The 14052-nt window shown below is 41.1% G+C and overlaps 1 protein-coding gene across 1 annotated transcript in view; it reads right to left on the minus strand.

The window, feature by feature from the left end:
- The window catches only part of znf462 (zinc finger protein 462), an 83345-nt gene that overhangs the window by 18141 nt on the left and 51152 nt on the right, over positions 1-14052 (minus strand). Inside the window, exons 7-8 of the mRNA XM_042333142.1 lie at positions 10960-11234; positions 3595-3713 (exon numbers count right to left, since the gene is read on the minus strand). Coding sequence (XP_042189076.1) covers positions 3595-3713; positions 10960-11234 — 394 coding nt within the window. The remainder of the gene's footprint in view (positions 1-3594; positions 3714-10959; positions 11235-14052) is intronic.

Genomic DNA, 14052 nt, shown 5'->3' on the forward strand with positions numbered 1-14052 from the left:
CTGAAATGATCCTTATTTCTGGAAAAATATTGTCAGCTCCTATTGACTCTGTCCCCCAAGACCCAATAGATTTAAATCATGTATTTATTATTACAAAATATCACATTGGACACTCGGGTTCCCCTTCTCAAGAGTAAATTACTAGCTTAACTATTGATGGATTTACTTTCTTATCCAATTTACAAGTTAATCTTCTATCCACTATAGAATTGACTGATTGACACCTCAAATGTTACAAAGCTGTAGATGAGTTTAAGAAAACACTCCCAGTCAACTTCACTGTGTTGTCATTTGAGAATCTGCAAGGTTTTATCATGTCTACTATAAGTTTTGTTGGCCCTATACCTTTAATGAAATGGGGGACAACAATTGCTATAATTTCTTCACAGGTCACCTAAATGGATCAAGAATTCTTCAAGTGTCAGTGTAAATAACTCAGCTAACTAATCAAGGTCCCTTTTTCCTCTTACAAAGCATGCAGGCAAGCAATAAATAAACTTTGCTGTTCTGTTCTACATCAGGAAAGTTAGACCATGTTGTTTTTGCTGTTATACGATAGTGAAATGAATGCACAATGTAATAGCTTTATGGGTTTCTCCAGTTTTCCGACCATTAACATTTTTAGATTTGGAAATCAATTTTTACTGTGATATATCAAGAGCTCTTTCTAATCTGTTGCCACCGCATCCACAACCTCAAACTCAATCAGGATTCTCATGACCTGAATTAACTTATTCCACTGAGAATTCCTTCATCTAGTTTTATATCCGGTACGATACGCACTCTGGACCCATATGCATATCCCATCTAGAGGGGCCAGTGCATTGCGGCACAGTAAACTCAGTTTTGTGCACATCAAATAAAAAACAGTTGCGTTCTATTTGTTTCCGAAAGCTAGAGAATTTATAGAGAGGGTAAGCACGCATGCAATAGAACTTCGGTGTTGCTCTTATGCATTTATTTCTACATGATGAACTATGGCAAACTTAACTCGTGCTATTTTGAGTTAATAACAGGGTGAAACAATATCCTCAAATCTCTTTGTGAATCTTTAACACCAAGCTCTACTAAATTTGCTGGTGAAGGGGAAGAAAAAGGGGAACTCAGCCACCCAGTGTCAACATCCATTGACACCATTTGGAGTATGTGGACGTTGGACAAGAACAGCGTTGGGCTCGGTTGCAGAGGCCAAAATAAACCTTGTATGCTCTTTGTCAAAACTCATACATGCAGATATAGGTCATTGGGCAATGCACCAGAGGAGTCATGCACACATAGGATTCTATCCAAGTAGAAGGAAAAAGGGAGTCGAACAGCATGAAGGGGGATAAAATTACTTGCATCTGACATAACACCTTTCACAGCAGGAGGATGTCACAAAGCGCTTCACAGGATTTACTGTAAAGTGCAGTGACTGTATATTTTGTAGGCCAAGGGTAGCACATAAAGCAAAGTAACAGGAAAATGGCATCCAAGCTCATAATAAATATATTATATAAACACAAGCCAGTTTCATAAAATCTTCTTGCTAGGGATGAGATGTTTAATGGAGATGTATAAAATTATAAAAAGGGTTTGATAAGGTTGGCATAAATAGTCTGTTTCCACTGGTTGGGGAGTCTATAACTAGGGGACACAAGTATAAGATAGAGACTAGGGGATCTAAGGATCTAGAGAATTTAGGAGGAAGTATTTCACAAGAAGGGTAGAGAGAGAACTCACTGCCTGAAGCAGTGTTGAATCAAATAGCAAAAATGCATTCAAGAGGAAGCTTCACATGAGGGAGAGGGGAAGAGAAGGGTGTGGGAAGATGTAAGGAATAGGGGAAGACTGGTGTAGCGTATAAAAACCGGGCCTGTTTCTATGCTGTACATTCTTTGAATCAGCAAGAAAATCAGAACAACCGGGCCTTTTTTTGTTTGCTCAGTCTTGGGAGTAACATTTATGGCCCACCCCCAATTGCCTGAGAAAGTGGTAGTGGGCTGTCTCTTTAAACTGCTCACCTTGATAATACATCCAGGATATTGTTTGGTAGGAAACTCGCTAAATTAATCAAAATTAATCAAGCCAATTTTATAAATAACTTGCTTCCTACCAATGTACTTAAAAGGTGCTAGTACACATTGTTATTCATCACTGGAGGATATTTTTCACAATTATTTAGGTTATATTACAGAACTGCATTAAGTGTAATAAGTATTTTGCTGAGTTAGCTGATCCCTCATTTGTATACCAAGGTTGATGCTGTAATGGGAAGAAAGTAGGGTGTGAATTCTGAAAGAATAATACTTAAATTTGACATAGCGCTTTATTACGTTGTTGAGACGTCTGAAAGCGCTTCGCAGAATATACTATAAAACGGATTGACTGTATTTTGTAGGCAAAATGCGGTAGCCAATTGCACACGGGGGTGTCCCTACACAGCAGTGTCCCCACAAACAGTCGTGGATTGAGCGATGACCACATTTTTTTTTGATGGTACATCCTTCCAACGTGAAAGGCGTTATTATACAAATTAATTTGTTGTTGAAGGGTGAGGTGAAATGGGCCAATGTCTGAACTAATCTTGAGATATAGTGTGATCCCTTGTGCCCCTAGGTTAAGGAAGGAGAACGGGAAAGAAAAAAGGGTTCCTGTTCCACTGTACAGTATCCCCTACTGGCAAGTCCTTCAAACATAATGCTAAAATTGTCATCAATTAAACCTGGATAGCTCTGTCTTTCTGCTGCATGTAGATTTACGTGTGTTAACTTTAAAAGTTTTGTCCTCCCACCACAAAGCAAATTCCCATTACAAAGCAACAGGATACAAGATCCTGGTGCTTGAACATGTTTCATTGTCTGGCCATCAGACTGATATGGATAGGCCTCATTAAATGCTTTTTTGGAAAACACTGTCTGAACAATAAATGTCAGTACCGCTGATGAGATAACTACCGTAAAACATACGCTGTGCAAAAAAGCCTTCAAAACTGTTCACTTATTCAAAATATTACCTTCATTATTAGCAGTTTAAGAGAAGAATGAATCTCCAAGGAAATGATGCCTAAGTGTACACTATACTTAACATTGCCCTAACATTTCTAATAATAGACACACCTGTGGTGATGGGTTAATGATGATGTGCGGCTTTTAATTTTAAAAACAGAAATTTCTTTTAAAAGTTCATCCCACATTATGGAATGATGGCGTCCAGTTTGGGTATTTCTTATAACTGGATTCCTTAATACAATTCCTGGCAACCCACGGGAACTCGGCTCTGAAAATAAGATTGTGTTGGAGTTTGCTTCCCCGCAGGGCTAGTATGATGAACTGCTGGTTACCAGGACGAATCCCCATTTGCACAACTTGGATTTCTTATTAAGGAATCCTGTTAAGAAATGTCCCAAGTTAGACCCTGTAGTTTTAAAAGAGACAAATGTTCGCCAGAGTGCTGATTTCATATGTTTTTTTTATCATCACAATAAGGGGCTGCAGTAAGCACACATTTATTAGTCATCTACTATCTTAACTGGTGCAAACAATGGGTGGGTTTGAACCAGCTACTAATCTGACATGAAATACATCCCTGCAATATGTTAAAAAGCAATCCTACCAGCATGAGCTCTCTGGATGTGGCTCTGGAGCCCGCTGATAAAGGCAGTCTTAAATGAGCAAAGTTTACATCTGAATGGTTTCTGATGTCCATGTTGATTCTGCATGTGTCGTTCCAAGCTGCGAAATAGAAGAACGAACCCATTACATAATCATAAGGATAGCTGTTAGGAATACAACTCTACAAATTTGGCTTAGGTAAATTATCAGATGCCACATACTAGCACCAGCAATTTAATTTTAAAGATAATGACGGAGGGAAGAGAGAGGGGACAAGAGTATTACTGAGGATCATCACTGAATCATTGCAATGCACAAATTCACTAGCCCATAGTGACACAAGAGAGAATGGGAGCTAGATAAATGCTTTATATTTGTTGACTGTCTTTGGGAAGATGGAAGAGGAGAGAAAAGAAACACCTACTGAGATCATCCTAACCCAACAGCTGGGGTGGGCCGTGCGATGGCAGAATACATTATTTAAGGAAATTTAGCTAGTAAGATAATTTTCTTTTTTGGTCAGCTATCTGACACACACATGCACATCTAACACATGATGAAGAATACTCAAACCAAACAGTTTCACATATTAATGATTTCCTTGCATCTCTGGAACATAATGTGCACTCTGTCGCTATAGCGAGGCACAATATTTAGCGAATTACTGAGAGTAATATGCACAGGTTGGCAAGAGCCAAGGTATGGGGACAGCAGAGTATGTTACGGGGGGTACCGCTGGAGTCTAACCAACTAAAACCACAGAGTTTACAAGTGAAAGCACTGTCTAGCAAGCTTTCCCACCGCTTCTCCACTCTAGAGGACCACCCAAAAGTTTGCATTTGATAACTTGGCCATACATTTACTTCTTATCCCCACATGAAAGACACCATGTCAACCAACTTGTCTTAACAGCAGTCACTGGAGCAGGAGCCGCATGAGCAACACAAAAATGCCTTTGCTACGTTTTAACAGCAATGGAAGTGGTGTCAATATTGTAGGCACAAAAGCACTTCTTCTGCACGAAGTCCAATGCATCTTCATGTTGAACTAATTCTAGCTCATTTAGATTTACTTGCAACCAGATCACGAGTACGTAAGCTGTGAAGATTTACCAGAAAGGTGTTAACAAGTGACATTAGCATGTTAAATGCTTTAGATCAGTCATAAATGCACAGCAATTCAACACGATCTCTCTCTGATGGGTATGTTCTTGGTGCAATAAAGATGTCAAGCTCCAATATCTAGAATTCCCCCTTTCCTCCTCTTCCTTCATACTTAGCAAAGCAATTTGTTTTGACAAGCAAAGCTTCTATTTGCACTGCAAAATAATTCAAGGATATACAACACTACTCCCGTACGCGAGGCAGAAATTATTGTAAGATATTATAGGCAGCACTGCAATTGGAAGAAATAAGTGTTCTGAAATATGTACTCTCAACAACTAGATCAGGACATTTGAAGAAACTACTGGGGCATTATTGAACAGGAAGAGACTGCCTTAGAGTCTTATGTGCAATACATTGACCTTGGGTAGGTGATAATTAACTACAAATCTGCGTTCAAGGGGACAGGTTCCAGGTGATAACAACAAAAAGCTACATTTGGAAAGCGCCTTTTAAATCAGGAGGGCATCCCAAGATGCTGAACAGTCAGGGAATTGGACCCGAGCGTGGGTTGGGATCAGGGAGGATGGAGGGCAGCGAGGGTAGGGATAAGAGGGTGGCCAAAAGCGCAGTTGAATAGGAGGTTCTTGACGTGCTGCGAAGGAGGCAAGGGAGGGGGCGAGGAGGAGGGACTGTGGAATGGAGTTCCAGAGGGTGGGGGCTGAAGGCCCGACCACCAATGGTGGGCCAGGCAAGGCGGGGGATATGAAGCAGGATGCTGAGCAGAGGCAGTGAAGAGGTTGATATGGGGTTAGCAGGCTCACGGGAGGCCTTGAAGGCGAGGGTGAGGATTTTGAATTCTATCTTCTGGGGGGATGGGGAACCAGATAAAACTGTCTTGAAGAGAAATGTCAGGAGCTTTCTGCATCAGACCAGCTTATTGTTTTTTCTTTGTTGGTAGTGGTATTGCATGCAGGATTTGTAGGCAGATACATTGCTGAGGTTCTCCCATTTACAGATTCAATACGTTTTGGGTACCGAGTGAAATCATTGGGAACTCAGCAGTTCCAGGGAAATGTCTACCCAAGGCCAAACAACCGTTAATTCATAATGCAATGCTTCTGTTGCAACAGGAAGAAATACACCCAGAGAGCACAAAATAACACATCCCTATCTATACTGATAGAGCAGGGAGGACAGACTGCACATCAGTAAACCTGCAGTAAGATCTATATCCCTGCCCAGTCCAGCCTCAAACTGAACCTACGAGACTCTTATTGGTTTGGGGGAAAGTTATAAGTTTAGATCTTTCCCCAAAGGAACAAATAATAAGTAATAATCCTTGCATTGGATATAGTACCTTATCATGTCTTCCGAGACATTTCAAGCGCTTCACAGAATATACTGTAAAGTGAATTGACTGTAATATTTTGTGAGTAGTAATTGGCAGCCAATTGCGCACAGCAACGTCCCACAAACAGTCGTGGATTGAGTGACCACATTTTATTTTAAGGAATTATTACCATCAGAAAAGCGATCTGCCAATCGACTAACAACCGGGTACCTACTTATTGCTAGGTAAAAAGAGGCATGGTGAGCAAGGACTCTTGCCCAATGTTTCGCCCTGGCCGAGAATCACACCCAAGTCTCTCATTTGCGAGGCGAGTGCTCTAACCACTGAGCTACAAGAAGCCATAAAGGGTTAGAATCTCTGGACCAATCTCAGTAGCTTCCCAATGGAGTTGTAGCAGTAGTAGTAATAGGAGAATGTTGATGCTAATGCTGAAGGTTGTCCAAAGAACACACATTAAAGACACGCAGGTGCAACAGAAGTGAGAGTAGATGATCGTTTTGCAGTGAATCTGGCCAATCCATTCTTGACTAGAGAAATCCTGGATGCTCCCAGTGAGCCGGGGGGCGGGTGGGGGAATATATGCCATTTTCTGGCATTACTTAGGTTCACTTATCATCCCATCAAAGCAAAACCCAAAAGGATTAATCAGCTTGCTTAACAGTTGAAAGTAACAAGACACACACACACAAAAAAAGAAAGATTAGGTGTTTTCTGTACTTGACACATCTTGACAAGCCAGTGTTCTGTGTTTGTTCACTGTTGATGGATAACCTAAGAGAATGCTTGATGCACACTGAAACGAACACCAGCAGGTTACCAAAACATTTCTCCACAAACATGAAAAAAACATTTACTCTGTTGGCAATAGCTATGAGCTCCAAATGAGATAGCAGGGAATGAGCAGCAGAAGTGGGTAGTTATTTTAATTTCATGTGAATCCATTTACATGGAAGGGTTGCTGACACTAATCATAGTCTTGTGACATTTCGAACAATAAAAATCAAAGAAAATTCCCTGGGAAAATGTCACTGATTACTATACAGGTGCAGGAGTCAAACATTAACTCCTTTCTTCCTGACGAATATCCCCAGTAACATTAAAGCATTATTACAGTAAAATGTCCAACAGATTGTGTAAGGATCTTAAGAAGCAGAATCAACCATGGAAAGGGGATGGGTAACTCAACAAAGAACATTAGAATAAGAACAACAAATTACATTTCTATAGCGTCGGGAGAACATCCCAAAGTACTCGACAGTGAAGGAATTGCACCAGAGCTGGGGAGAAAGAGAAAAGTAAAAGGGAGATGTATATGTGAATGAAGCCAAATAAATAAATGTATAAAAAATACAAAAGCGAAAATGAATCGCTCTTCAAGTGCACAGACGTTTCCTGTAGGAGAACTACAAAAATAAAATTCCCTATATTTCAGCTAACTGTGGTTATAAAGCTGAATGAAACAATTTACCTCAAGGCAACTCTTCGCTGGGAATTAACAGCGAAACAATTGAGAGATGCAAGAGGTAAGAATCAGCTCATTACTTAAGACTTAATCTGTTACAAAATCCTATCAAGGTCTTTCAGTAGTTTAGCAAGCAAAACACAGGTAGAGACATTTCTCATTTTGGGATAAAATATGGTCATCTTGACTGTGGCCAATGTAATAATCCATACTATTACAATTATTATTATTACATTTCCCTTGGAACCTCATCCCGACATGAAGGGCGCTATACAAATGTCATCTGATGTTGTTGTTTAATAAATTATTTCTTCCGGCAAAAATAACCAAAGTGGTGAATAGTGAAATGCCTACAAATGCTGGTGCAGAGATGAGTGCTAACCAGTTCATTTCCCCCACCTTCTACTCCTCATAAATTTTCATCATTTGCTGAGCGCAATTGGCTGCCGCGTTACGCCCACAAAATATACAGTCAATCCACTTTACAGTGTAATCTGTGAAGCGCTTTGAGGCATCTCAACGACGTGATAAGGTGCTATATCAAATGCAAGGATTATTATTATCATTATCATCACCAGTCAAACTGAGAGAAAGTCAGAACTGTGGCAAACTGATTCTACAGTCACAATAGATACTCTGTAATCTTCAGGTGTTTAACATGATGAGAAACAGAAATGTGGCTGGGGAAGGCAAGGACTGGATTCCAGTCCTGACAGTAGCAGGAATGAGACCAGAGAAAGATCTTGCACAGGTTCAATGTTCCTTCCTAATTTTTAAGAGAAGAAAGCAATTGGCATCTCAGGGTCTTGCTGAAAACGAGACATAAATTAGGATTGAGAAAGGTATCCCCCCAGGCTGGGCTGAAAAAGGAATCCCAGCATCTTCAACCCAAGGGAATTTTCTGTTCCAAAATCTTTTGTAATCAGATAAAATCTTCAAAATCTTCCTCCTTGATGCTCTATATATGGGCCTGATGTCAGCAACATCAGAAATGATGAGCTTTGAGAAAGGTGACCCCAGCATTCTACATAAATGAGACCTGAAATTCCACTTAGTCGTACCCTACAAGAACATTCTCCCGCCTGGATTACTCAAACACACTCCTCGCCAATCTCCCCAGCTCCACTATTAAAAAGATCCAGCTCATTCAGAACTCTGCTGCCCGCACACTGATCTGGACCAAACTCCATACCTACATCTCACCAGTTCTGGCCAGGCTCCACTGGCTCCCCATCACCGAACGACTTCAATATCCTCACACTCGTGTTCAAATCCATTCACTCCCTGGAACCTCCCTATCTCTCCGACCTCCTCACTCCCCAATCCACCACCCAGAGCCTCCGCTCGACTGGCACTGGCCTCCTGCTCATCTCTTGCATTCTGACCCACCATCAATAGTCACGCTTTCAGCCACTACGCCCCGAAACTCTGGAACACTCTCCCTCAATCCCTCCGTCCTGCCTCCTCTCTCCCCATTTTCAAGTCCAATCTGAAAACTTTCCTCTTCAACCGTGCCCCCACCATGGCTCGGAGTCAGGCTCCGCCACTGTTAAGCATTCTGAGACTCTACCCTGTGTGGAGGGCGGTATATACGTGCACTTTGTTGTTGTTGCCTGTACAGAATTAGCGGACAGGTTGATTTGGGGTCAGCAGGTCGTAGAGGTAGGAAGGAGCAAGGCAGTGGATGGCCTTCAAGGCGAGGACGAAGATTTTGAACACTATCCTCTGAGGAATGGAGAGCCAGTGGAGCCGGGTGAGGGTGGAGTTGATAGGGCATGGAGCCTGGTGCGGGAGAGGACACGAGCTGTAGATGATATGCAGCTTTGGAGGGAAGAGTTGGAAAGGCTGACAAGCAGTGAGATGGAGTAGTCGAGCCTAGATATGATGAATGCGTGGATGAAGGTTTTGGCGGTCTGAGGCGTGAGGTAGTGGAGAGGCCGGGCAATGTTATGTAGGTGGGGGAAGGCAAAGCGGGTCATTGCACTGATGTAGGGTAGAAAGGATAGTTGAGGGTCAAACAAGATGTCAAGGTTCTGGACTGGCTTAGTAAGGTGGAGTGTGCATCCTTGGATGGTGATGCTGTCAGTGCCTGTGGTGTGGAGGCGCTGACGGCGGCCAATCAGGAGAGCCTCGGTCTTGTTGGTGTTCAACTGTAGAAAGTTACCTCATTAAGTGCAAGACATTAAATGGTCTTGCACACTAACAGGAGGTCCTAAAGAAAGACTATGCGCGCAACACCATAACCCCCATCCCATCCCCAAGTCAGATGTATGAAAGAATCTTGAAAGGATTGCTTTTAAGTCATTCTTCCCAATGATCAGTGCTTATTTCTCCTAATGGTACACGGACAGTGTGGTGAAGAGTGAAATTTATTCCACTTAAACAGTGATCCAGTTACAAACTATGGATTGTACTTTTTCCAGACTAAATCATACAATAACGATGGGATTGATCAATACATGGATTTTGCAAGATGAATTATGAAGCGTCAGCCAACGGATCGGTTTATGACACAAGGGATAAAAGCAAACATGCTGCAGCCTACTTCTGTCCAACTCCCACTCTCTTTATTGATTTATTGCTCAATTCCATCCTTTTTCAAGTAGAGGCCACCATTCTGTTGAATCCCAGGTCTTTCTTTACTTTGTAGTTGCACCAGCGCTACACAATCTATCAAATAATTGAAGTTCTATGAGCATCATTCATTCCAAAACATTGAGGCCTGAAATTTCTCATGTTCTTAGTCTTAGGATGGCACCAAGGCAGCAGAAGAGGTTTTGAGTTATGAAGGGCAATTTGAGGACAGAGACCGGGAAGGTTTTCTTTACCCAGAGGATAATAAATGAGTGTACATGTTGTCACGAAGTTTGATTGAGGCCAGGACACTGGACCAGTTTAAAAAAAACCTTGATCCTGTGATGGGATGGAGAGGGGATATTCTGTATGGATGAGATCAGATTGGCCGAAGGGTCTTCCTCATCCGAAACAATCTTGTGAGTATCATTGTCTTAGACATTAGGATCACACAGAAATTTGGAAACGTACTAAAAATCAGCCTTCAAACGTAAAAACTACAGAAAGTTAGCCTCCAAACTGAGAGGGAATCATTTTCCAAAAAAAACATACATTTATAAGGTACGTTAATCTTAAGGCTTAAGACCAAGATTAATTTCCAGTCTGTGATCTACCATACTCTTTGCTGGTGTCGAGGCAAAGCAATACACATAAATACAGGGTGACCAAAAATTTGTGATAACTACACTCTTATCTAAAAAAACATAACATCTTTAAAAGACTTATTAGACATTGTAATGGTGTCACAACTTTTGGTCACCCTGTAATAACAATCAGGTTAAGGAAGAATGACATCAGATTTCATTTTTATATTTTAAAACAAACTTTCTTTTGAGAAACTGTTGATTATCAAAGTGTTCTAGGTTTACTCACTTTTGTCTGAAAGCAGTGACAAATGAGCAGTACTGGCAGTGGTGTTTGCTTTCACGGCAAAAGAGCGCCGAAGCCATGTGACTCCTTTCGTGGGACCGCAGGCCTTGGAGGGACATGAGAATCCGATCACACTGACTGCACGGGTAACCTCCCAGGGTAGCATCCGCAGCGATGGAATCCTCCTCCCCTTCTAACAGCTGCTCTGCCTCGCCATAGTGTAAAACTTCTGAAGATTTTTCGGGTGAATACATGGAAAGTGTTTCTTCATTCTTATTCTGCAAGGAAAAGTTCATAAGGTTGGGGGTGGGGAAGAAAGCACTCGTGAGATTTGGAACAGTTTGTGAGATCACATGACAGCTTGCATATTTTATTGTTTTAAAAATCGAAGAGTAGCGTAACCTGGCTGACCTCCTTGGGGATTCGGGGAGGGTTGCAAGGCTGTAACCCAATCGAGAGGTTCAAATAACAAACCATAAGGATAGAGTTACTGTCCTGTACAACCTCAGATCCATTGACTATTTGGTATAACATATACTATCTGTAATGCAATCCAGATGTACCAAGGAACAGATGGTCATTGACAAACTCAAAGACCTACAAGCGAATACCTGAACAAGGTCATCTTAAGGGCTATGTGCATGGACTTGACATTATTCATTCACTAATCCAGTCATTTAAGAGCCTCATCTAATCTTCCAGGTTGCAAAATACCACCAAATCTCAAAATATTGCAACATCCAGTGATTTCTGACGCTAGCACTTAAGTCCAGAACCAGGTAACAATACACAAATGGACTCAGAAGGCCACAGGTTGCATCAGTAGAAAATATTACTCCACAGACCTATATCTACGACCATAATGCTGCCATACAAACTTCAAAACTGAATGCTGGAGCTTTGAAAAACATGCAAGTAGATGTATTTGAAAAGCTAGCAATATGCTGCATGGAATATTGAATTTGTTCTTTACAGAATAACTCACACCTTGAGACGGACCTTGAAGGAGGGGAGACAAAGGGACTCTCGAATGGAATTCCAGTGAGTGAGGGTAAAAGGCCTGACCGCCAATGGTGGGACAGGATGAAGGACATGAAGCAGACCAGTGCCTGCCAATGGCAGGTTGATAAGGTTTTAAATGGTAACAGAGATGGGGTGGGGTAAGACCACAGAGAGCTTTAAAAGTGAGGATAAGGATCTTGAACTCAATTCTCTGGGGGATAGAGAGCCAGTATAGCTGGGCGAGGAAGGAGGTTCATTTATTTAAACTTTTTAAAAATAACTTTACAGTATATCCTGTAACGCATTTTGAGACGTCTCAATGATGTGATAAGGCATTATATCAAATGCAAGGATTATTAATATAAATTGAATTTACATAGCGCTGTTCATGTGGGATAACTTCTCAGGAGTACTTTAGGAACACAATGCAGAATAAAGAAATGCGTTGCTGTCCTTGATAAAATACATAGCTATTCTGCTCGACTCAGTTGATAGATCTCTCACCTCTGGGAAAGATGACTGTGGATTCAAACACCTTGTTGGGACTTGAGCTCATAGTATAACCTGACACTTTGCTGTAGTATTGGGTGAGTACTGCATTATCAGAGGTGCTGTCCTTTGCATGAAATGTTAAACCAATGTCCTGTCTGCCTGCCTGTTATTCAGGTGGACATTAAGGATCCCATACAAGATTGAAAAAAGAAAAGGGAGTTTCACCTTCACATCCGAGCCAGCAATCTTTAAGATAAAATCGGTCATTTATCTTCATGGCTGCTTGTAGGACATTAATGTCTGCAAACAGCTGCTGGATGGGTCTACAAAAACTGTCCATACATTTGACAATAATTACTGGTAAACAATGTGCTTTTGACATAAGATGCTGTAGAAATGCTTTTTTTTTCTTTCTGATTACAATTGATACATTTCAACATTTCCATTGGATAATTTACATTACATTCATTCTATAAAAAAGTGGATTCACAATATTGAGATGACAAGACAAAGCAACACGCAAGTGCAAGGATGACCAGTTATAATAAGAATGCTTGCATTTGATGTAGCACCTAAAACATTGAAAAGTTTTGAAGCTCTTTAGAGGGAATTTTTTTCAAGGTGGTAATTTTATATTTGCAGATGGTTAATAGGAAATCCTGGATTTTCAGAGCTTTTATTAATAAAAAAATGGAATTGTGATTAAGGAGGTTTCAGCCATCTGAGACTATCATGCATGAAGGTGTTGGACAAATACAAGTTGTTGGTGGTGAAGGTGGTAAATAGAAAAGGAACATTTTCCCCATTTCAGGAACCTAATGGAAACAACAAGCATTCCTAGGTCAGGTACATCAAGCCCATTTCTCATTTGTTCCTTGCAACCGGGACAGGGACCACTATCAAGCATCAGAAAATCCCAGATTCAAAGAAAGGTCAGATGTGAGTAGCTCAACTCCAAGCTCTGTGCCATTCAGTGTAAGCGTAGCTATCCACAATCTATCGGAAGGTTAATCAATAAATAAGGACTGTGAGTACCTACTCTGAAATAAAGAATGTAATGTCCATCATAGAATAGTTTGAAGTTGTAACAAGGTTTTCATACACACACATATTAAAGTCAATCTAGTGCTGTAGTGTGGGACTGCCAACAAGGTGTTCAGAAGTTCAATTCCCACAGCTGTCACTCAAACTCACTGCTTATGCCACTGGAGGAAGTTTCAGCAGTTCACAGCTGGGAGCAAGATGAAGTACCACCAAACGCAAGTCAGTTAGTCGTGCAATAGGAACACTCATAGCAGAGCTAAACCAACAGCTGTCCAAGCATACTTTATGACCTATCTCACACACACACACACACCACACACACAGGAAAAACTACTTTAAGAAAAGGAGATTAACTAATTGGGAGACTAAATTTCTAAATCATATTCTACAATACACTCCCATATACAGGGCCAACCTGTTAGAACAGGCCTGGATGACACAGAAATCAGCTATTTGTGTTTCAATATAATATAGTATTTGAGATGTGTTGTCAGAGAGTTGGCCACTATGTTCAACTGTAGCAATACGAATGTCAGGCAACATTGAATTTTGGGAGTT

This window comes from Callorhinchus milii, unplaced genomic scaffold, assembly GCF_018977255.1.
Source record: "Callorhinchus milii isolate IMCB2004 unplaced genomic scaffold, IMCB_Cmil_1.0 Scaffold1, whole genome shotgun sequence".
Lineage (NCBI taxonomy): Eukaryota > Metazoa > Chordata > Chondrichthyes > Chimaeriformes > Callorhinchidae > Callorhinchus > Callorhinchus milii.